This window comes from Vulpes lagopus, chromosome 4, assembly GCF_018345385.1.
Source record: "Vulpes lagopus strain Blue_001 chromosome 4, ASM1834538v1, whole genome shotgun sequence".
NCBI lineage: Eukaryota > Metazoa > Chordata > Mammalia > Carnivora > Canidae > Vulpes > Vulpes lagopus.
In genome coordinates, this window is record NC_054827.1 from 149,125,615 (window position 1) to 149,148,760 (window position 23,146).

Below are 23,146 nucleotides of genomic sequence, written 5' to 3' on the forward strand. Positions count from 1 at the left end.
TTGTCAGTATCAAGCTGGAAGAGTACAAAAGGCCTATTTTAAATGCTTTCTACACATGATTTCATCCCAACCTCTCAACGATCCTTTGCAGGAGGGCTTATTAGTATCCCCCCCTTTATGGGCGAAGAAACTGAGGCATAGAGAGACTAAGCAGCTTGCCCAAGGTCACAGAGCTAACAAGAATCAGTGAATGGATTCAAACGCAAGAAATATAATCACAGAGCCCTCACCCCTGAAGATTCTAGAACAGTGCCTCCCTAGGAAGTGTGCAGTGGTTATTAATAATCATGATTGCTGCCCTTTATTGATTAATTACTATATGCCAGTGTGCAATTCAAACCATTTCTCAAAACAGCTTTATGCAATTGATGTATTATTCCCAGTTTATAGATTTTAAAATTGAGGCTTAGGTAGGTCAAACACATCATCCACTATCAGAATTGAGAAATAGACCTGGGGCGGGGGGGGGGTGGGGGGGTGGAGCAATGGAATGATTTGCTAGCATGAGGGCTCCCAGGTACTTTTCTTCTTATTATAAGGGCGGCGACAGATGTCGCTGTAATTAGTACTGATACTACTACAAATAACAACAATAATACAACTGTTTACTACGTCCCAATCACAAGCACCAGCTCATGTTATGTCCAGAGTCACTCTATACTATAATATTAGGTTGGATTTTATGCTCATCTTTATGGCCTTGAACATGCGACAGAACTGAGGCACGGAGAGTCTTACTAACTTAGCCAAGTCACACGCAAATGCCCGGTTGACATTGGGACTAAGCTGTCTAACTTTCTCTGAGGCAGGAAATCAGCTTAACCCTAGAAAGAACATAACAAAACCTAGATCCCTGCTTGGTTTTCCTAATGCTCTGTTTTAAATAGGGCCATGATAGAAGCTCTCGGCTGGCTCAGTCGCAAGAGCATGTGACTCTTGATCTTGGGGTCATGTGTTTGACCCGCACCTTGGGCGTAGAGAGTACTCAAATAAATAAGATTTAAATGTGGTCCTGACAGATAAATGTTTTCTGGCAAAGTATTTACCGGCATCCCTGATATTAGCCCCCAAACATCCCCTGATATGCCACCAAGAATTGATGACTAAACCTACCCAAACTCTTTTTAATTCCCTGCATAATAGATCCCAGCTCTTTAGTGTCTGCTTGCTGAAGCAACATGCAACCCGGTAACGTCTTATGGATCTTACATTATACTTTATGTAAACAAAATTTCTATCTGTCTAATATCTCGTAATGAGTTTTAACTAGACTTACCGTGGTGATCATTTTGCAAAATATGCAAATGTCGATTCATGATGTTGTATAGCTAAAACTAGTCTGTTATATATCAGTGATTCCTAAATAAGTAAATAAATACGTAAGATTTCCATATGTTTATTCTTTTACAATAGGCTTTAAATTAACAATTTAAAAGTGAAAAAAATAAAAATAAAAAAAATGAAAATGTATCACCTGCGTATTATCTTCTGAAACAAAGGGAATAAAGCCTGTTCCTAATGACCAAGATCAAACATTGGGCATTGACTATTCTGTTATTATTCTTTGCTGTAATGTGCTCATGTGCCTTTTTAACTTTACTTTTCCTCCTCTGTTCTCAGGCAATCGGGGGTCACTTCTAGACTTCAGAGTCTGTACATTCGAGTTGAAGTCCTCACTCATAGCTTCCTGTTTCTATGTCTTTCATAAGTTACAACATTTCTTCCCACACTCATTTCCTCATCCGTAAAAGCAGGGTCACAGTATTTGTGCACAGGGTGATCGTGAGGCGTAGCTATGATAGTGAAAGTGAAAATGATTTTGTTTACTACAAAGTGCCAGCTGTCAAATGTTAGGTATTATTATTGTGTCTCATGGGCTTCTTTCAGTTTGTAGCTCTCCTCTCCCATCCCCAGCTGCTTCCAAAGTGGAGTTACAAGCTTATTATAATTATAATTACAAGCTTATTATAATTGGGGACGGTCTTCTTGAGGTAGGCTTTCGTGATAGGCATTTGGCAAGGTGCCATCCTAGGAGTCAAGGAGAGCAGGGTGTTGATGTGTGCATTGGCCTTTGGCTTACAACCACTCGTGCTAAGGCTTTCTATTTGAATATAAATTCACAAATTTAAGGAGCTAGTTTCAAAACCACGTTCAATGCGAGAAAACTCTGTTTTCTGCCTAGAGCCCTTTTGCTACTGATTTCCTGATTCCAGGTTGGGTATGTGATTTCCAGATAAGTGGAGCACTACCCTCCTACCTCGTCTATGGTAGGCAGGACAACGGAATAGTCACTTATGTGAACCCTGGAACCGGAGTACCCAGAGTTCATACTCAGGCTCTGCTACTGTGTGACCAGGGGCAAGTCATTCCATCTCATTGAGCCAGTGTCTTCATCTGTAGAACATAATTTTTTTAAAGATTTTATTTATTTATTTATTCATGATAGACATAGAGACAGAGAGAGAGGGAGAGACACAGGCAGAGGGAGAAGCAGGCTCCATGCAGGGAGTCCGATGTGGGACTCGATCCCGGGTCTCCAGGATTGCGCCCTGGGCCAAAGGCAGGCGCTAAACCGCTGAGCCACCCAGGGATCCCCTGTAGAACATAATTTAGTATCCACAGTGTGCTGATGGGGATTTTATGAGTTAACCTAAGGAAAGCACTTACACAGAGCAAATGCTGTTAAAACTGGTTTGTTACCATCATTTGATTTTAAAGACAAACTAAAGAAAGTCTGTCAGACTTGAGGAGAAACCCTTTTGTTATGGCATTTTTAACTCAGTGAGCCATCCATCGTTGGCTATCTTTCTTTATCTCTCTCCATGTTTCCCAAATTTTTCAAGTTTTCTCTTTGATTGTATTTCCTCTCAGCCGTGGACTTTCCTGGCTAAACTATCCATCTTTTGGGTCTACCTTGATGTGTGAGTTCAGTCATATTCCTTGTTTCCTTCTCACCAAACCCCAGCATTTCTTTTTTTTTTTTTTTTAAGATTTTATTTATTTATTCATGATAGACAGAGAGAGAGAGAGGCAGAGACCCAGGCAGAGGGAGGAGCAGGCTCCATGCAGGAAGACCGATGCAGGACTCGATCCCAGGTCTCCAGGATCAGGCCCTGGGCTGAAGGCGACGCTAAACTGCTGAGCCACCTGGGCTGCCCAACCCCAGCATTTCTATTGTAGATTTTCTTTCCATGTATAATGACTTGAAATATAATTTTTGTGTTGCTCATTTACCAAAAAGCAAGTAAGACCCTACCATCTATGAAATAATAGCTCCTATCATAAGGAGTCGCACATGACTTGCTACGGTAATAATATGGCTAATACTAATAACAAGCATTCCAATTAGGTGATCATATTTTAAAACCCAAACCTGCATGAAGAGTTATTATTTATGTTTGTAAATAAGGTAGAGACTATCCATTCATGAATACTGTGAGAAGTAGCTCCAGCAATTTTCCTCTGAATAGTTATAGTTTATAAGTGATTGAACCCAGCCATGAAACTGGAAAGTAATTCAAGTTCTCCTAGAATGGAAATTTCAGTGTCATTATCAACAACCACCTCTAAGAGATGTTCAAAATAATTGGCCATTTTCAAAATACTTTTCATTTTCTGTGCGATATATAAATATTAAATAGGATAGAGTACTAATTATAAAGGGCTTTTTTTGGTCCTAACATATTTTCAGGACCAGAATTGAAACATGTGTCTGATTAACAAAAATTAGGGGGTTCTTGTTGTTTAGGGTGGTCTGGGGTGTGCTAGGACTCCTGCAGTGTTTTGGATGGATTGATTGCTTTCTACTTGTGGGCTGTGTTCCATCAGCTTGGAGTTAATTGCTCGTGTACTCTCCGTGCGCACCCGAAAATAGCTCCTGGTGGGTGGATAGGTGAGTGGTTGTGAGCACAGCAAGAGTCAAGAGGGCTCCCAGGCCTTCATATTCTTGAGATAAAGCATTTAAAGTTGGCAAAGTTTAAGCAATTGCTTACAGTGCTTGTCCCGGGTTTGAACTCTCCATCGAGAGAAGTCAAATGATTGAACAGAAAATAGAAAGGTTTGTGTCAGATCCCAGCAACCCCACTTATTAGCTGTGCGAACTTATGTAAATTCCTTAATCCTGAAAATCAGTTTCCTCAACTGATTGTGATACCAACCCCTCTGAGGACAGGGAGGGTTGGAGCTAAGGCATGGAATGCTCTGAATCTATGGCATTCCGTCAATGCCTGTACACGTGTTCAAAGTAGGAAGAAAGACAGGGAAGGGGTTGCATTGGTACCATGTACAAGAGCTTTGGAAATCTTCACCTGGAAAGCTTGTTCTTTGTCCTGTTGTGACAGGTGTGAACATGAACCAAACAGTAGCATCTTCTTATTTTAGCAGTTGTTTTTTTTTTTAAGGATTTATTTATTTATTCATGACAGACAGAGAGAGAGAGAGAAAGAGGCAGAGACCCAGGCAGAGGGAGAAGCAGACTCCATGCAGGGAGCCCAATGTGGGACTCGATCCCAGGACTCCAGGATCACGCCCTGGGCCAAAGGCAGTCGCTCAACCACTGAGCCACCTGGGTGCCCAATTCTAAAAGTTCTCACAAGTAGTTTCCAATGTGTATAGTCAAGAATCTTCCAGTGGTGTTTACTATAAATCTAAAACCTGGAGCAAAATTCATCCAACCATCCTCCCATACCTGCCACTGGACCAAGCTTCTAAAATCACATGTAGCATATCATTAGGAGGTAATCATCCTCATCATGATTTTATTGCCACACTAATTAAGTCACTATTAAACCAATTTAAAAAAAATAAACCAATTTAATAACGCATAAACATTAGGAAGAGAGACTCAAAAGGTATTTCTATAAATGACATTAAGCAATATAAGTCAAGCCAGCTGAATCTTTGGCTAGACAAGTCAATTTGAGTTCAAACAGAATTTTAAAATCATAGAATTTATGATCTTTCATAATGAAAACTAGATACACTATGTAAAGAAGGGTTATGCTGTGCAAAGAGGACCTCCTGTAGATACGTCCATTACGCTGGGGAGGCTTATAGTAGTTATTCATTGATTTCATGTGCTCAGTAAGTACGGCCTGATGTAGCCAGTGGTCTGTGGAACAAGGCAGTGGCCTCGCAGTGTCCCATGCTATGATGAAGGAAGGACCCACCTCAGTGTCCCCAGACTGGATTCTAAACCAAACTTCCAAGTGGAGTGACATTATTTATAAAATGGTTTTATTTCAGCATTACAGGCCTTATTTACAAACACTTGCTTTAGAAAGGCAGACCTCACACTCATATGTGTTTGTAAACCACGATGTTCTGTAGTTACGATCTGGAGGGTATGGCTTGACCTTGGATGGAGTCAAATTTGCAGAATTATAAACCGGACTGTAATAAACTACTACTGCAGAAGAGAAGTTGTGAGAAAGAGGAGAAAGATGCCTATTTTTAAAACTCATTCTGTTGTTCCCACGTGATTTGAATTCCAATTTCTAGCCCAACTGTGTCACGGCCTGAGGGGACTGTTTACTCAGACTAGGACAACCTTGGCCCTGAGAGAGTTAAATCTAAGAAACAAATAACGAAAAGAGACAGCTGGGGAGCTCAAGGGTGTCTGGGTTTGGGAATTAGTTGTCTGATTAAAATTAAATCTGTTAGAAGATACATGAATTAAAATGCTATTTGTATTCAGCTTGTCTCAGGATGCAAAAGCAGCACCGAATTAGCAACCCAGCAAGATGCCTGCGGAGTTGCAGAGGCCTGGACATGATTCAGGTGGCCAGGGTCCCACCTGGTTCTGGTTTTAATCTTAGACACAGACACCACCCAGCCTCCTTGAACCTACATTTATCTGTGGAAAAATGTATAAATGCAAACATTTTGTTTTCTCCAGCTCTGAGATAGTGTCCCTTTCACACCTTGTTCTATTTGTTTCTAAAGCAGCACAGCATTGACTGCCACCATGGTGATCTCTCCAAGGCACCCAGGCATGCTTTCCCTGAGGCATTGGGGGGGTTCAGTGGCAGTCTAAAATTTTTTCCCCTAGGATTTTGAAAAAAAAAAAAAAATATATATATATATATATATATATATATATATATATATAGAGAGAGAGAGAGAGAGAGAGAGAGGGAGGGAGAGCTGTTGTTTCAGTTCAATGTTTAGTTTATTTTTTCTCTTTTTTTATTGAAATATAAATTACATATAATGAAAGTCACCTATTTTGGTGTAATTCTATGAGTTTTGACAAATATAATAAAGATAAATATAATAAAGTTACCACCACCAAAATCAAGATATAGAACATATTCATCACTCCCAAAATTCCTTCACAGGCATTTGTAGTCAACCCTGCTCCCCACCACCAACCATTACGCTGTATTCCGTCTACATGGTTAGCTTTTTCAAAATGTGATCAAAAATGGAATTGCACAGAAAATTCAAATATGGTTTATTTCACTGAACAATGCATTTGTGATTCATCCAAGTGGTTGTATGTGTGTGTATATATCCATAGTTTGTTGATTTTTATGGCTGAGTACTATTCCATTGAATGGATGTACTGCCATTTGTTATATATTTGCCCATCAAAAGATGTTTGGATTCTTTCCAGATTTGTGTGATTATACACAAAACCACTGTAAACATTCATAGGCAGATTTTAGTGAGACTATAACTTTTCCTTTCGCTTGGGGAAATGTGTAGGAGCAGGATTTCTGAGTCTAGCTGCAGTACTTTCTTTCTTAAAAAAAAAATAGGATGTCTAAGGCAAATGTTGGTTTGAGAAACGTGAATAGTAAGAACATAGGTATTCTTTATAACATTTTGTATACTTTTCTTATGCTTAAAACATTTTTAAAAAATAAAATAGTCTTTAATAAAAGTTATGCAATAGAAGTCAACTCAAAAAAAAATATATATATATATGTATGTATGTATATAGCTGTTACCAACTCTTAAAATAGCGTATTGACTGAGCTCATCCTCTTTGGTATTAAAAAACCAAGGGTCAAATCCTAGCTGCGAACCTGACTTGCTATATGACCTTGAGTAAATTATTTAAGCTCCGTAAGCCTGTTATTCCTTGTAAAATAAGGGAATAATAGGTCTTTCACACCATTTTTGTCAGTATTAGAACGAGATAATATACAGCCAAGCTTAGAGCAAAAGCTCTCTATAGAGTGGTGACTTTTATTAATAATCTCAGCAGAATGCTTAAAAAATTGGACTTCAGGGTGCTAAAGACACCTGTGTGCCTCATTACTCACTAGCCATTTGAGCTTGAACAAGATACTTTGATTTTCCAAACCTCAGTTTTCTTATCCCTAAAGTGGGATCAAAAGCCCCTCTCTTGAAGGCTGTTGTAAAGATTGGTGTAATTGTTGGCTTGCCCATTGTCCAACTGGGCAAACTATGTGAAACAAGACCTGCTTTTACATGTGTTGTGTGTCATTCGAACATGGATGGATGTACCCATTTACTAGGGCTACCATAACAAAATGCCACTGCTAGATGCTTTGAACTGCAAATTTATTTTCTCACAGTTCTGGGAGCCCAAAATCAAGATACCTGCAGGGTTGGTTTCTCCTGACACCTCTCCCATTGGCTTGCAGATGGCTGCTTTCTTGCTGTGCTTACACATGGCCTTTCCTCTGCTTGTGTGTATCACTGGTGTCTCTCTCTTCTTATAAAGATACCAGTTATATTGGATTAGGGTCCCTGTGACCTCATTTAATGTTAATTACCTCCTTAAAAGCCGTATCTCCACATACAGCCATACTGGAGGTTAGGCCCTCAACATACAAATTTTGAGGTGATACAGTTCAACCCATAATGGTGCCAGAAGTCAGATTACGGGAGATTAAGGAGAAAACAGGAGGTAGAAAATGGACCCAGTGGATCTAGTCAAATTTTCTGAGATATTTGACAGTGCAGAAAAGGAGAGGAGGTAAATATGTTGTTTTTATCATTCTTATTTCTGTTGGTATTGAGAGACAATATGACAAAGGAGAAAGAACATAAAGTTTGGCATCAGAGACTTGGGTGTGAATCCTGTCTGTATCTTTCTCCTATGTGACATCTGGTCACTCACGTCTTCACCTCTATAAGACCCAGTAGCACATGTGTTAAAAAAAAAAAAAAAAGGACAATTTTACCTCATCATGGAGTTACTGTACTAGAATTATATTAATAGAGCACCTATCCTGCCTCCTGCCCTATAATGGGCGCTCAATAGATATTAAGTGTTGTATTAAAATCCACACACACACACCCCTCCCCGCCCCAAATACATTCTCCTAAAAGGTGGCTGAGTCAACCTGTGAGTTTCACAGTCGGGTGCGGCCTCATGCTGTGCTCTCCAGAGTTTGCCTCCAGGAATCAGTCTTGATTGGGTTAGGTGGTGTTGCTTTTTTAACATGTGCTGGTGATTACTGATGATTTCAGGTTTTTAGAGCCTGTCAGCCTCCTACAAATAGAAACAGCCCTTTGGCAGGTAGGAGTCATTAGGAAATAAGGTACCAGTCAGCCGGGAAAACAAGAGTCCACAGGCAGATGCTTCCAGTGCGGTGCTTTGAATATTGTGTATGATGCTCAATCCTAGCACACACTTAATTCAATTAATTACACTGACCCTCTGGCTCTGGGTCTTTTGTATCCGTCTCAGCATCAGCACGTCTGTGAGAGCTGGAGGAAGGAAGTGTGTTGGTGGTGTGGTTCGGATTGCTGTGTGGTTACAGAGGCCAAGGAGTGAATGCAGTTTTGTTTCTTTCCAGTGGAAGGGTCACTGTGTCTACAAAAGGTTACGCTATGATCGAAGCACTACTCAGAAAATCTGATTAAAATTTCCTCTGCCTTTGCTCTTGCTGTTTCTCGGAACAAGGCATGGAGAACACAGTGATTCCGAAGAAGGCATCTAAGGTCTACCAAGGGTCCACAAACCTCAGTTTGAGAAATAATTTTCTAGAGGGCTGCTGAGGTTCAAGGGGTTCCAGGGGAATGGAAACTTTAGTAGCAACATCATTTATTTACTGATTCATTCATTCATTCACTCACCAAATAATTACTGAGTGATTATGGGCACCAGACTGTTAGACCCAGAGGATATGCATATCTCTAAGACACTGCTCACATCGCCAAGTCACCCACAATGGAGAAGGCAGGCATGGACAGGTCATATTATGTTTTTATGCTTCATGAGAGGTAGGTAGGGTGTGAGAACTCTGCACAGGGTTCTGCATGGTGGAGTAATCTGGAAAGGCTTCAGAGAGGCAGTAATATTTAAATTAAATCATTAAAGATATATACATTTCAACAGGCAGAAAGAAGAAAGAGGAACATTTTAGGCTGACGGGATTATTCTGTAATCAACTCAAAAGAAGCTTATGTGAAGATATTTTTCAAGAAAGCCGGGTCTTTCTATCTGGTGTTATCTATTTACATCAAGTCTGTTCCAGGGCATTCATTTCTGCATTGGCAACTCCAGTAACAATAACACAGTCCAATTCATTGGATCAACAGCAATCTTAGGGAGCACCTCCTCTCTAAGCTTAGGACCTATTGAGTAGAATCAGCCTATTCTACTCAAATGTTCCAGTGAATGAAGGAGAAAATTGAAGGAGCCCCATATGGACTTTTTTGATTTTCCCCATAAAGCTCAGCCGGAGGTCAATTTGTGAATGCCTAGTTGCCATTTCCCTAGCTACCTGTAGGCCTCTACACATCCTTCAGGTGCATAGCTCGCTTACTTTCGCATCAATTTCATGCTTGTCAGCTCGAGTTTATTCTTGGCCTTCCCATCTTCTCATGTCCCTTTTATTTTTCTTATCTATCCATCACTATCCTGCAGCTTTTCCATCTCACAGTTTCACAATAAGCTATTAAAATACGAAGAGTACAAAACAAATGTCTGCTTTTATCATCTCTTCCCCATTTTGACAAACACAACCATTCCAGGTATCTGTTTCACTGCCATTATTGGGCTTTTGTAAACTTGAGGGCAGTGATTAGGACACTCCAAGATTAGGGTTCTGTGGAAACCTCTTTATCCCTGCTCTGTGAAAACTCTGGCCCATCACTGCACTTAGTGAGAGAGGGCAGAAAGTAGGTACAGGTGTTAGTGAAAGGCAGCTCTGAGTATCTGAATGACATGACTTTTGGCCACAATGACTAAATTTCTGACACATGAGATGTGGAATTGGAATGCTAGTGGCCCGGGGCACAGAGTTAATGAAAAAAAAGCTCTTCTTCTGAACCTCTGAGCTGGAAATCTGTAGCTAAGAAGAAGGAATACAATGGAGGTTAGCAAGCCATGGCTATGGGGTTGGGCCTGCATACTTATATTCCTGGTGAGTTCTTTAGCCAAGGTGTGGATTGGATGATGGCAAGAACAATCTCTTAGGCCTCCATGGGGACCCACTGCAAAAAAAAAAAGCTGAAATTAATCAAGGATGCTATACTTTTGAGACCTGAGCACCCAGATCCTAATATAAGCCAACACCTCCTAACTAATGTTCCACACGAGCCTAGGGCAGACATGTAGAGATCACCAGATGTGACCTGTGGGGAGAGAGGGTTCTGTGGACAAATACCCTTTGGGGTCAATTGGATTAAACAAAGTTAAACAGAATTGTTCGTTGCAGGTCCTCTGGAAACCTTTAATTTCCACTCTTTGGGTCCCACACTATAATAGCATTTATAGCATTTCCCTAACTTATATGGATATCAAATTCTTTTTACAAAGAGCATCTTTGAGGAATCATACTGTAAATATAATACACAAAGGAAAGTACAGTATTTTAGGATTTATCTGTAGCTATCGACTCCCTTGGCTGCAGAAGAGGGTCTAGCCAGAACTTCTCCCAGGCCCAGTCCAGAGTGCACCCATGAAGACTGGGTTTATGCCAGTGAAATCAGCAGCTGATTACTCACTTCAGCACCTCAACTGGCCACTTTATTTGTAGCCCCAGGCCAAATATTTTAATCCTCAGAGAGTATTGGCAGAGTCCTACCTCCTAGATGTGTGATACACAGGGTGGTACTGATTGTCATTGAGCTGAAATTCCATTTTTCCAACCCGTACTTGGTATATGCACACCAAGTCCAGGTTTTAAGGTTATTCATGATTTTGTGCACTCTTCAAACTGTATTATAAAGATGCTAATATTGTAAGATCTAATGATTAGAGCTAGTAGGGAAAAGAGCATGTGGAATTGTCGTAGCTTCATTATGTAAACTCTGGGAAATGTAAAGACTACTTAGATGGTACGAGAATCCTTACTTTGGAAAAATCACAGACATCCAGTAAACGTTTTATTGTTCTCCTGTGTTGTTGTGTATAAGCACCAGTGACCTGTGACTGTTCTTCAGCCTCTTTTTGGTTCTCCTCCACAGACAGCGTGGAAGATGAGCTGGAGATGGCCACTGTCCGGCATCGGCCTGAGGCTCTGGAGCTTCTGGAAGCCCAGAGCAAATTTACCAAGAAGGAGCTGCAGATTCTTTACAGAGGATTTAAGAATGTAAGAACTTCCTTTATAACTTTACCTTCACACTGTTCTCAGCAGAGCATTGAGGAGTGAGAGGAAATGAGGGAAAGCACATGGTTCTGTGAGAGCGCCATCGTACGTACATTTCATACAGAACTTTCCTAGATGTGAATATTGTCAATATCCACTTAGACTTTGGGTCACTTTGGCACAAAGTGCTCACACAAGGTGGGTGGACATTAAACAAGGATGGATACAAAAAAAAAAGGCAGACTCATTTCAGTTCCTGGTATGTTTTGTTTTTTGGTTGTAATGATATAATTTCAAGAGGCTTCAATTATCTCTTCATTATTGAACTGTAGTCTGATGTTTGACTTGAATCTTGACTATAGATCGAGGCCCATATGGAATGCCATTCCTAACATTGGAGAAGAGTCACTCTGAGTTTCTGAAAAACCATGCTACCAATGACTGTAGACCCTAAATGTCTGTAGGTAGTCCCTGCATCTGGTTCTTTGTGATCCAGGTGCACCTAGGATTCTCTTTCCTGAATGAATCATCTTCAAAGGACAATGAGTGGTCCAGACAATTGACTTGTTGAACACTTGGTATGTGTTAGGTGTTAAGCTAGATACTGTAGGTTATTTGAAAGCCAGAGAAGATATCCAAGGAGCTTCTGGTCTATATGGGGAGAGAAGACTTGTCATGAATTTATTTGAAAGCAATTCATCCTTGGGCATCTGACTGGTTCAATCGGTAGAGTACGTGACTCTTGATTTTAGGGTTGTGAGTTCAAGTCCAATGTTGGGCATAGAGCCTACTTTAAAAAAAAAGAAAAAGGCATTTTATCCTTAAAAGTATCAGATGATTGTGTTTCCAATGGCATACACAGGCCAACATGTGCTATGTTCTTACACACATGTAAACCATAGTAGCTATACTACAGGTTCCCCTTGAAATCCAAATTATTTTTTTAAAGATTTTATTTATTTATTTATGAGAGACAGAGAGAGAGAGAGAGAGAGAGAGAGGCAGAGACACAGGCAGAGGGAGAAGCAGGCTCCATGCAGAAGCCCGACGCGGGACTCGATCCTAGAACTCCAGGATCACGCTCTGGGCCGAAGGCAGGCGTTAAACCACTGAGCCACCCAGGGATCCCCTTGAAATCCAAATTAAATTACATTGATCCCTCCTCAGGTCTTCCCCCTACCAGCCCCACTATAGACTCTATAGTGTCCAAAGAGTCCTGCTAATTCCAGCCTCTTCAAATCTGACCATCTCAGTTGCTACCTCTATGCGACCTCATGCTGACCAAAAGAGAAACTCTACCTCTTTCCATAAAAGTTTACATAAAAAGTTTACATAAAAGTTTACTCAGAGAATTTGTAACCCTAGTTGACTTTTCAGCATATGTTTACAGAGTTCCATCATGCGTATGGCATACAACCTTCCACCATCTCTCTGACTCCACGGGGGTCTCTCTCTACCCCATTTCTGTTCCGCCACTCTCCTTGCCTGGGCTTTCTAAGGTTTTTCTCTCCCCATTACTACCCTGAAACCTGGTTCTCTGCTAACACCCAGGTCTCTGCGGAGGTGTTAAAAGGGAGTCTGGATGTGCAATCAATCACGATGACACATATAAATACACACGCATAAAGAGAAAGCGGCTTTGGAAATGAGGCTAGAGAATTATTAGTTATGTCTATGCTGCACCATGTGCAGAGAGAGCAAACACTTATAAAAAAAAAAAAAAACAGCTGGAATGACCACTGGCAGCAGCAATTTGACACAAAATGGTTGTCAAATAAAGGAGAACTGAATCCAGCCTCTCAGCAACCCTGCTACGCATTTATCACTCCACTGACGTGACTGCAGGTCTCTCCATTTGGGGTCAGCCTGCCTTTGGTACCATTTATTGCAAATTGAAATCATGATTACTGCCATCGTTAACTTCCAGAGGCAGCATCTCTCTGCAGGTTGGTCTTCTCCAAGTGGCACTTCACAGAAATTGCCCGGGCTCTGACGTCTGCATTCGTTTATTTTTGTCTTTTATTTTATTTTACTTTTATTGCTCTCTTTTATTTTTGTCTTTGCCTACCTGTCCTCTTTTCTGCCTTTTGTCCTCTCCTCCTTCTTTCCAGACCCCCCTCCTTTCTCCTTTTCTTACCCTCCAGGTCCTTGCTTTATTTCTTCTTCCTGAGTTTTCTCCCTCCTTTGTCTCTTCTCCTTGTCAACTGTTGTCTCTTTTCTTTTGCTTCTCTCCTTTCCTTTCTCTTGTTCTCTTCTCTCTGCATCAGTTTCCTGTCCCACCCCCCCCATCCTGCACCATGAGATAAATTTCCATCAGACCTGAAAGTGCCCAAAGCCTATTCACATACTCCTTTACAAGAAAGGACTCCACGGTTTGCTCAGAAAATGTTAATTGATGTCTCTGATAAATCAAACACAACTGTTATTTTCATTTTGGGTTATTTTCCCCTAGCCAAATGTACAAGTCGAATAAATATACCCTGAATTATATCAAGGGAGGCATGAAAGCAGGGCAATGGCACTCATGTTTTATAGGATGGCAGCAATCTGAACCAGCTTAGCATCAGAGAAAGCAAACCAATTACTCTTGGTTTCCTGAACACCAATTATCTCAAGCTCTTAAGATCAAAAAATTACTTCCATGGAACCAATTGGGTTATTTATTTTTTAATAAAACCTTTTAAAGCGCCCTATATTTTTATTAAAAGGATAAGCTAGTTACCAACATCTTAAGACAATGGCACTTATCTAATGAAGGCTCAGTATGACAAATCACCCGTTAGTAAAGATCGCCAGAGCCCCCCAGTCTTTTCCCAGTACCATATCCCTGATAGCATTTCCTCATTTCCAACACAGGTTATTAATATAAACGGGGGATGGAAGAAAGGTAAGATAGTAAGGGAAAATTTATCAGCCTGTCACTCTGTTTTACCCACTGAGTCACCCCCACATTCTTATTTCTCTTACCACCGGCTGAACTGAGTCTCTTAAAGTAGGAGGCTGGTAGAAATGGAGAAGATAGCAGTGTTTCTCAATCTTTAGTACCTGGAATCAACTAAAGGCTTGTTAAAAACCAGTTTGCTGGGCAACAGCCTCAAAGATTATGATTTAGTAGATCTGAGATTGGGGTGAAGAATTTGCATTTCTCATAAGTTCCCAGGTGATGCTAAAGCTGCTGGTTTGGGGATCGCAGTTTAAAAAATCACTATGAAGATACCATAAGCTTTGGGTCACTCAGACTCAAGCCCGTATCTTACTTGTTTAAGCAGCTTTCTCTGAGTCAGTCGCCTATGTCTCCTTAACTCTACAAATGAAGATATTGATACCTACAGTACCGGAGTTTTGTTTTGTTTTGGCTGATTTTTGTCTGATTCTTTTAAAGAAATTAAGAAAATTTATAAGTTTTCTTAAGAAAATTTAGATAATAAACATGAGCTCAACAAAAAGGAGTTATTATAGTATATCTCCAAATAGTCAAATTTAGTATTGTCAGTGGCCAGTCATGGTTGGCCTACATACTGCCTCACAGCGTTTTGGGTCTTGAGCTACATAACCGTGTACTAGAGAGGATACTGGAAGATACAAGGTATTTTCTACATGTCAGGAGTCTCAAACTTAACTGCATCTTGCAATCACTCCGGGACCTTTAAAAATTACAAATAGGTTGGTACCATGCTTGATGATTCTGATGTAATTGCTTTGGGAAGAAGCTTGAGCATCGGGATTTATAAAGTTCTCCAGGTAATTATAATGTGCAGCCAAGATTGACAACCAGTGAACTAGTCATAAGGTGCTTCTGTCACAAAAAGAATTGATCTGATGGTGATGAGTCCTATGGTACTGAGAAAAATATCAATGTTTAGACCGACTACATTGGAGCCTTAGGAGGTCTTTGGTGGGCTTCCACCCCTTGGTGGAATGTGTATGTTAGGTGGGTAACAGCTCTTAGCTCTGATGAGTCTGACTCAGTTAAATCTGAAGTGATGCTCAATAGATTTTTCCCCCAAACTTCTTAATTAAAAAAAAAAAATCCCATTTAATAGATAGCTAACAGAAAGCCACATCTGATAACCACAGACCCAAATACGACAAAGGTCGTATTATGTATCTATATTCATGTTTCATGAACTTGATTTGTTGCTCTCTCAAAATCAGGCATAACTTTAGTTCAATTTTAGGTGATGATGAACGGTCTCCTGGGGCATTACGTTTTAATATGGCCTCTCTGACATTTGCTTTCATTAGTTAATAATTTATAGCATATTCTTCCAATTATTTAATGCACAACGTGAAAGTTGCAATAACTTAGATCTATATGCTTTGGACACCTGGTACCTTCTTGTCCCAAATCCTTCCCAACTTCTTTTTCTTTCACTACTTTGAATTATAATAGGTCAAAGTAACCATTAGATTCACATATATTTTTAAGGTATCACCTTAATGACTGGTAATGTCCTTTTTCCTAAAAATGCTAAGTATTAATATCCTTTTTACCTAAGGATGAAGGATGCTTGTATTTTTTTTTTTATTGTAACAAATTATCACGTATTTAGTGGCTTAAAAAACATGCATTCATCATGTCACAGTTGTGAGGGTCAGGAGTCCAGAAGCAACTTAACTGGGTCCTATATTTAGGGTCTCACAAAGCTATCAAGGTGTTGATTAGGCTACATTTTTTCTGGATCCTGGGATCCTCTTCCCAGCACACATAGTTGTTGGCATTTCCCTGTGGTTGTATTTCTGAGATCTCCACTCTCTTGCTGGCTGTCATCCTGGGGCCTCTCATCTTCGGGATGCTGCCTCTGGCCCCTTGCCCATGACCTTCTCACAGAATCTCTTATAATGTGCAGCTCACCTCTTTAAAGCCAGCAAGAGAGAGTCTCTCTAGTCTTCTAAAGCAGAGTCTTACACGATATACTATAGTCATGAGTATGACATCTCAACCTACCATCTTTGTATATCCCAGCACTCAAGGCAAGGAGATTAAAAACAATGTGACTTACTAGGAGTCACCATAGTGTGTGTCCATCACAGCAGTGTTCTTAAGAAGACACAACCCCAGAAGTCAGTATCTGAAGCAACTAAATTAAATCTGAAGTCCTATCTCAAGCATGGTTAATCCCTACCCTCATTGTTATACCTACAATCCAGACATCTCCTTGGGGATTTGACCAATAGTGGTACCAAAGTTTTCTTTGATTTCTGCAAGAGGTTTGATGTTGTGGCCAAAGAAACCAGCAGGAGATGGAAGTTTTTGATGTTTTTTTTTTTTTTTTTCCTACACCACTTGAAGAGTTTGAGAACTTACTATATATTTAAAAATAGATGAGGGGAAGTGAGGACAAAATTATAGGGGGTCTACATTTTCTTACAAAGGACGTTTATATAAAAAGCAATAAATCGCACTTATGGTAGAGAGGGAGAGAGGAGGAGTTTAGCACATGCTTGATAAAGAGCGGGATATGGTGTTTAGGATAGAGAAATAAGCTGCAATTGCCCTTTTGTCACGAGCCCTTAGAGTTATTCTTGAGGCTTCACAGGCTGATTGTGTAACCTTCAGTAAATCACTTCATCTCTGGCAGCTTCTGTCTCCCTGTCAGCAAATTAGGGATTAAGATCTTCTCTTCCAATCATGAAAGGGGGTGGGTAATAATTGGCTTTATTCTGCTCTTGAAAGACTCAGATAAAAGATCTTCCTTAAGTGCAAAGTATTACTCATGTACTTTAAAATCAAGGTATAAGAACAGAGTTAAAATGTAATTTTCTATACCCTCAGGGAATTTTTTTTTGTCAGACTTTCAGGAAACAGGGCTTTCTGAGATGTTTATGTACAAGTCTCAGCAGATAAACATGACTGCCCTCCTGACTTCCAAATACCGACATTATACTGGGTTCAAACCTTTCAGCTGACATATTTTATCTTGGGCAGGTAGTTTAGCTTCTCTGGACATCAAATTATCCTTTGAAGATTCAGGCTATTAACATCCATGCAAATGAGAAGATGATGAAAAATATTTTGCATAATTTCTTTCACTGAGAGTGTGCTCAATAGACCTTGGAGCCCTTAAGCTCTCTCCTAATCATTCTACTAAGTACAGAAGTAACTAAAATTTACAATGAACATTCTGCAGTGTCATCTTGAAGCCAATTACCTTATACAAGAGTTTGTGTTAAATATAATCTGTGGAATTTGGATGCTTCTTGTTTATTTGGTTTTTTTTTATTTTAAATTAATTACTATGCTAAATTTTTGAAATCATGTGGGAAATATAAATTGAAATATGTAACTATCCCATCTACAGTCAACTCCCCATTCCACCTTGCTGGAGGTAGGTATGCTTAACTTTCTTCTTTACTCTTGTAGATATTTTTATGTGCATGTATTTGTGTTTAGAGGGATTCTTTTGACACAAATGGGTTTGATAATATATGTATGCAACAGATTATTTTTACTTAACAATGAGCAATTGTGATTATTTAATTTTATTTTCAAACAACCATTATACACGTGTTGGTCAGGCATTCCCTGTTTGGGGATACTTTGAGCCTGACCTAGTAGATGGTCTAGTGGGTTAGCACGCCAGTTCTAAGCCTCCTCTTGGATTGCTTGCAAATTCCCATAAGGGAGGCGGCAGTTTCTGCACTACCCTTCTATCTTACCCCTGTTCCAGAGAGGGATTTACCTTTTAAGGGCTATATCATCCCCTTACCACACCAGTACACACAACTGCCTCTCTCCCCAACAAAGAGAGAGAGAGAGAGAGAGAGAGAAATACAAATGGACTAAGGATCTTATTTCTGTTTAACCTATGAGTTTCCTGAAGACCATATACTGAGCCTGATTCATCTTGATTCTCTATTCTTAATTCCAAATGTCTGGCCCATTATACGACAACTCAGTATCTGGTTTTAGAATGAAAGTACCAGACCCCGATAACAGATAAGTCATCTCTCATCATCCATGTAATGCCTAACTTTTAAAATAGCTTGTACATCCATTAAATGAAATATATTATATGCAGGATATTTAACTCTTGTTTGCCCCCTAAACCTATCTTTTATCAATAAATGTTACCTCTCCATGTATTCAGTCATCTAGACACTCGGATGTCTTTCTGGATTCTTCCCTAAGAAACTGCTGCATCTAATTAATCTCCAAGCTCAGTTTTCTAGTCTTTATATCTCTCCCATCTACCCCTTCATTTTCCTCTACACTGTCCTTTCCTCTCTGTCATCTCGCATCTATGTCACCACAATGGCCTCCCAATCTCCTGGACTCCAATCTTATCTTCCTCTGAACCAATCTTCACAGGGCAATGAAAGGCATCTTTCTAAAGCACAAATAGGATCTTGCTGATTCCTACTTAAAACCAATGAATATATGTCCATTGTCATTAGAAGACAGAATCAGGAGCCTTATGCACTCATCCAACACTTATTTATTGAGTGTCTACTATAAGTCCAACCCTGACTTAGATTCTCTCTGCACTACAGTGACCCAACTAGCCCTTGCTTACTTTTCTAGTTTTATCTCTCACTATCTTTTATTCACTCCCCTCCAACCATAAAGAACTGCCTGCAGTTGGTGTGATTCCCTCTTTGGAGTTTTGATCTGCCCTTTCTTCCTGCAGAGAGTACTATTCCTCATGACTCCCTTACTGTTCATGAGGCAAACTCACTCGTACACCTTCTCCACATCTCAGCTTAGATTTTATCTCAATATAATTTTTTCCATCATTCATTCTGTGAATGCTGAATATGATCACACCATTCAACTAGGTCTTTAGAATATATTGACTAAACGACAGGTAAGTTTTCTTGGAGTTTACATTCCAATGGGAGTTGGAAGTGGGTGGTAAAGAGGGATACAAAATGATAAGCAAACAACTAAGGAAATCCCTGCTATGATCAGAACTGTAATGAAATATATTATAGAAAGGCAGAAAAGAGAGCTTCTTTTGATGGGATGGTTAAAGATGTGTTCACTGGGAAGATGGCACTTAATTGAATATATAATATGAAGAAGGACTAAGCTACATGAAGGACATTCCAGGAAGAGAGAACAACCACAAATCCTGAGGCAGGAGTGAGGCAAGAGTGTGTGGAACTTGGAATATTCATTTTCTCTTATTGTTCCTAAAGATATTGAGGAAGTATTGATTTTAAAAGGGTCAAATATAATATATAGTAACGATTCTGAAAAGGTGACTCTTCAGGCTGCTCTAAGAAGATTGCAGTGTAGGGTGTCAAAGTAAAATAAGGAGAAAGAAGCTTCCTTGGGAAAGAAGCTTCAGAAGAGTAGGGGAAAAAGTGTTGCTTAGACCAAGATGGAGGCAAAATATGGTGTGTGGTGGAGGCTGAGCCAACTGGCCATTTTGATGGTTTGGATTAAAAGATGAAAGGAAAAAAAAAAGAAGGAAAAAAAAAAAGATGAAAGGAAGAGAGGACCCAAAGTTAAAGCTAATTTTGAAAGGCTTATATGTAGAAAAACTTTGTCACCTTTAGCGTAGATTTGGAGACACTCCTAAAGTGTTTCCCCCAATTGAGCTGATTTAAGGATCCTTTCCGTATTCTATACTCTCCTTGGGGTCAGGTACTATATTTTCTTTGCCATAAGACTCCTAACTCTTCAGATCATGCCTTGTACATAACATATAATCTATACAGGTTTGTGAATTAATGACCCCAATCAAAAAGTTCAGGGATTCATCCAGATAAAATTTTTATCTTCTCTCACTTTTTTAGTTCCCTTTACATCTACCTAGTAAGATTGAAGAGCTATCGATTTTCTCTTGGGAAAAAAAAAAATCTAATGGTAAGGAAAGTGAAAGAGCATGACTTTTCTTGTAAAAGAACCACAAAAATACCTGGACACATTTACTGAGTTTATCAAGTGCTCCTGAAAAATATTAAGGGCAGTCTCATATGGTAACAAAGAACTACTTTTGGTTCTATTGCAAGTGTGTTCATAGTTTTCATCCAGTAGATACTCATGCCTTATAATGCTCAGCAAATATACTGTCAAGTGAATAATAGGATCTCTGTAGCTCAAGAACCCCTCTCATCTCAGCAACATATTTCAAAAATTAAAAGAGATTGAGTGGTGGCATCTAGTAATTCCCATACGTATTTGAGTGGGTTCACTGCTGTAACACACAGCCCAGTATTTTAAAGGCTTAATGCAACAGGGTTTTGTTTCTTTCTCGGCTCCCAAATCCAGGCTGATCATCAACAGCTGTTCAGGTTGGGGGCTCTGCCTCACTGGTTCATTGAGGTTACTCCTCCTGTTTAGGGATTCCACTACTGTCTATGGCCTCAGCACCTCCACTGAGCCAACTGTGTCTGGTTGTTGGTTAAGAAAAGAGAGAGAGAGCAAGAATACATGGGGCATGTTGGGCCTGTCCTAAAGTGGCAGACATTCCTTCTGCCCATATTCCATTGCTCAAAACTCAGTCATATGGCTCCATTTGACTTTAAGAGAGGCTAAGGAAAAATACATTTAGAAAGAAAGTTAAATTAAATTTCCTCCAAATTGGGGGAAATATATCAGAGATTTCAAAGATCACTTCCAAGTTCAATTATTTGCCAGGAGGACTCACAAGATTCAGTATATAGTCATATTCAATTCTACCATCTGTTATAGCAAAAGGATACAAAACAAAACTAGCCAAGGGAAAAGGTGCATGGGATCATGCTTGGAGGAGACCAGAGGCAAACTTCCAAGAGTGCTTCCCTAGTAGAATCACACAGAATGGGTTCAGCTTCCTCAGCCATCAGTTGTTACAACATAGGTGAAATGCTGTCTACCAAGAAAAGTCATCAGGTACGGCGTCTCCAAACCCTCCTTTCACTGAATTTTTTTAGAGAATATCCTAAATATCTCCTACATTAGTCTAGCTAATCTTTCTAAGACAAACTTCTCAGTCTGAGAGCAATGGGCCAACTGAGACTTCCAACTCATATAGCCCTTGACAGATCAAGATTTAAATAATAATAATAATAAATCTCTGTCTTCTGAATGCTTTGAGATTTCCTCCTTCCTCAGCATCGTACATCAAAACTGAATAGATAACAAGTTCAAAAGCAGTTTCAATCAAGGAAGTTTGTTGATAAAACTTGTTATGCAAGGAACGCGCTCTTCACAGCACAGAACCCAAGCACCAGGAGATAAGACTTCTGTGGGCATCAACCTTGAATGGCATTACTCTTTCTTATTATTTTTGGAAGAACTGAACTGTTCACACAAATGTGTCACTGGGAGTCTAGTAAATAATTCTTTTTTCAAATTCAGCCCAGATTTTCAAAGAGCCTGCTGCACAACTTTGGATGGTTTGTGGCTAAAACTAAAAAAAAAAAAAAAAAATCTAGGGTACCATTCATCACTGCAAGCGGCTGGCAGTGAACCTACCTCATAAAGTCAGATCATTTTCCATTTTTTAAAATAGTTCCCACTTAAATATATTCATTAATATAAGCCTAACTGGCAATTATTTTAGTGATCCTGGCAGGCACTCAAATCTTCATTAAAATAAAATAGGTTGCCAAAACTTTGGAAATCTTTTCAATGCTACATTTGAGTTGATGTGTGAGACTAAATCCCCTTAAATCTGTGTTAATTTAACTTGAGGGAAATATGAAGAAATGTGTCAAAGGAAGCGAGATAGAAATTGTATTTTTTTAATCTATGCACATTCTAATGAATTATGCCTAATATGTGACATTTCAACTCCCCTAGACTTTTACGAGTTTGAGTCACAGTTTCTCATGTCAAGCTCTTCCTGGTTGTTCATCCTTTCCACAATCATATGGAGCATCTATCATTTATTGAGTACTTACTATATTCTAGGTATTTTGCTGGTATTGGATACATATTAATGAGTAAACGAGAATTGTTCTCAACTCATAAACACTGGAGTCTTAGTGTAGGAAGTGTAAAATTAGTAAGAAAGGAAAAAAAACCAATCATGTGCAAATTATAGTACATTCAATGAAAAAATAGGACAGGATTCTCTGAGAGGCAGTCTTGTGGGCACAGGGGACCTAGAAGGTGTTATGGTCACATTTTATTTGTTGACTGGGTTAGGGTCTGGTGCCCAGTTGTTTGGTCAATCACTAGTGTGTTGTTGCCTTGAAGGTGTTTTGTAGATGTGATTAATGTCTACAATCAGTTGACTTTAAGTGAAGCGTACCTTGATAGCCTGGTCAGCCTCATCCAATCAGTGGAAAGCCTTGAGAACAAAAACTGAGGTTTCTCAGAAAAGAAAGCCTTCTGCCTCAGTGTTGTAACATAGAAAGTCTGCTGAATTTCCACCTGCCAGTCTTCCCTACAGATTTCAGACTTGGGAGTGCCCACAACCCCGTGCCAATTCCTTACCACCAACGGCTCATTCTCTCTTCCTACCCCTTTCCTCCTTCTTTTCCTCCCTCCCTCCCTCTCTCCTCCTTCTCTCTCTCTCTCTCTCTCTCTCTCTCCACCTTTCTTGGTTCTGTTTCCTCACAATCCTGACTGATGCTTTTCTCAAGTCAAGGCTTTTTATGCCAGACCTGAAGAGAAAACAACTCTTCATGAGCAAGGAAAAAAGTTATCCTCAGTTGAAGATACAGCAAGTGCAAAAGCCCTAAGGCAGGAA

General features: G+C 39.7%; 1 protein-coding gene across 3 annotated transcripts in view; it reads left to right on the forward strand.

Annotated features, from left to right (window-relative positions):
• Window positions 1-23,146, forward strand: part of KCNIP4 (potassium voltage-gated channel interacting protein 4) — a 1,126,626-nt gene that overhangs the window by 1,006,230 nt on the left and 97,250 nt on the right. For all 3 annotated transcript variants that reach the window (XM_041753802.1, XM_041753801.1, XM_041753799.1), the window contains exon 2: window positions 11,395-11,519. In XM_041753802.1, the coding sequence (XP_041609736.1) occupies window positions 11,395-11,519 (125 nt within the window). The remainder of the gene's footprint in view (window positions 1-11,394; window positions 11,520-23,146) is intronic.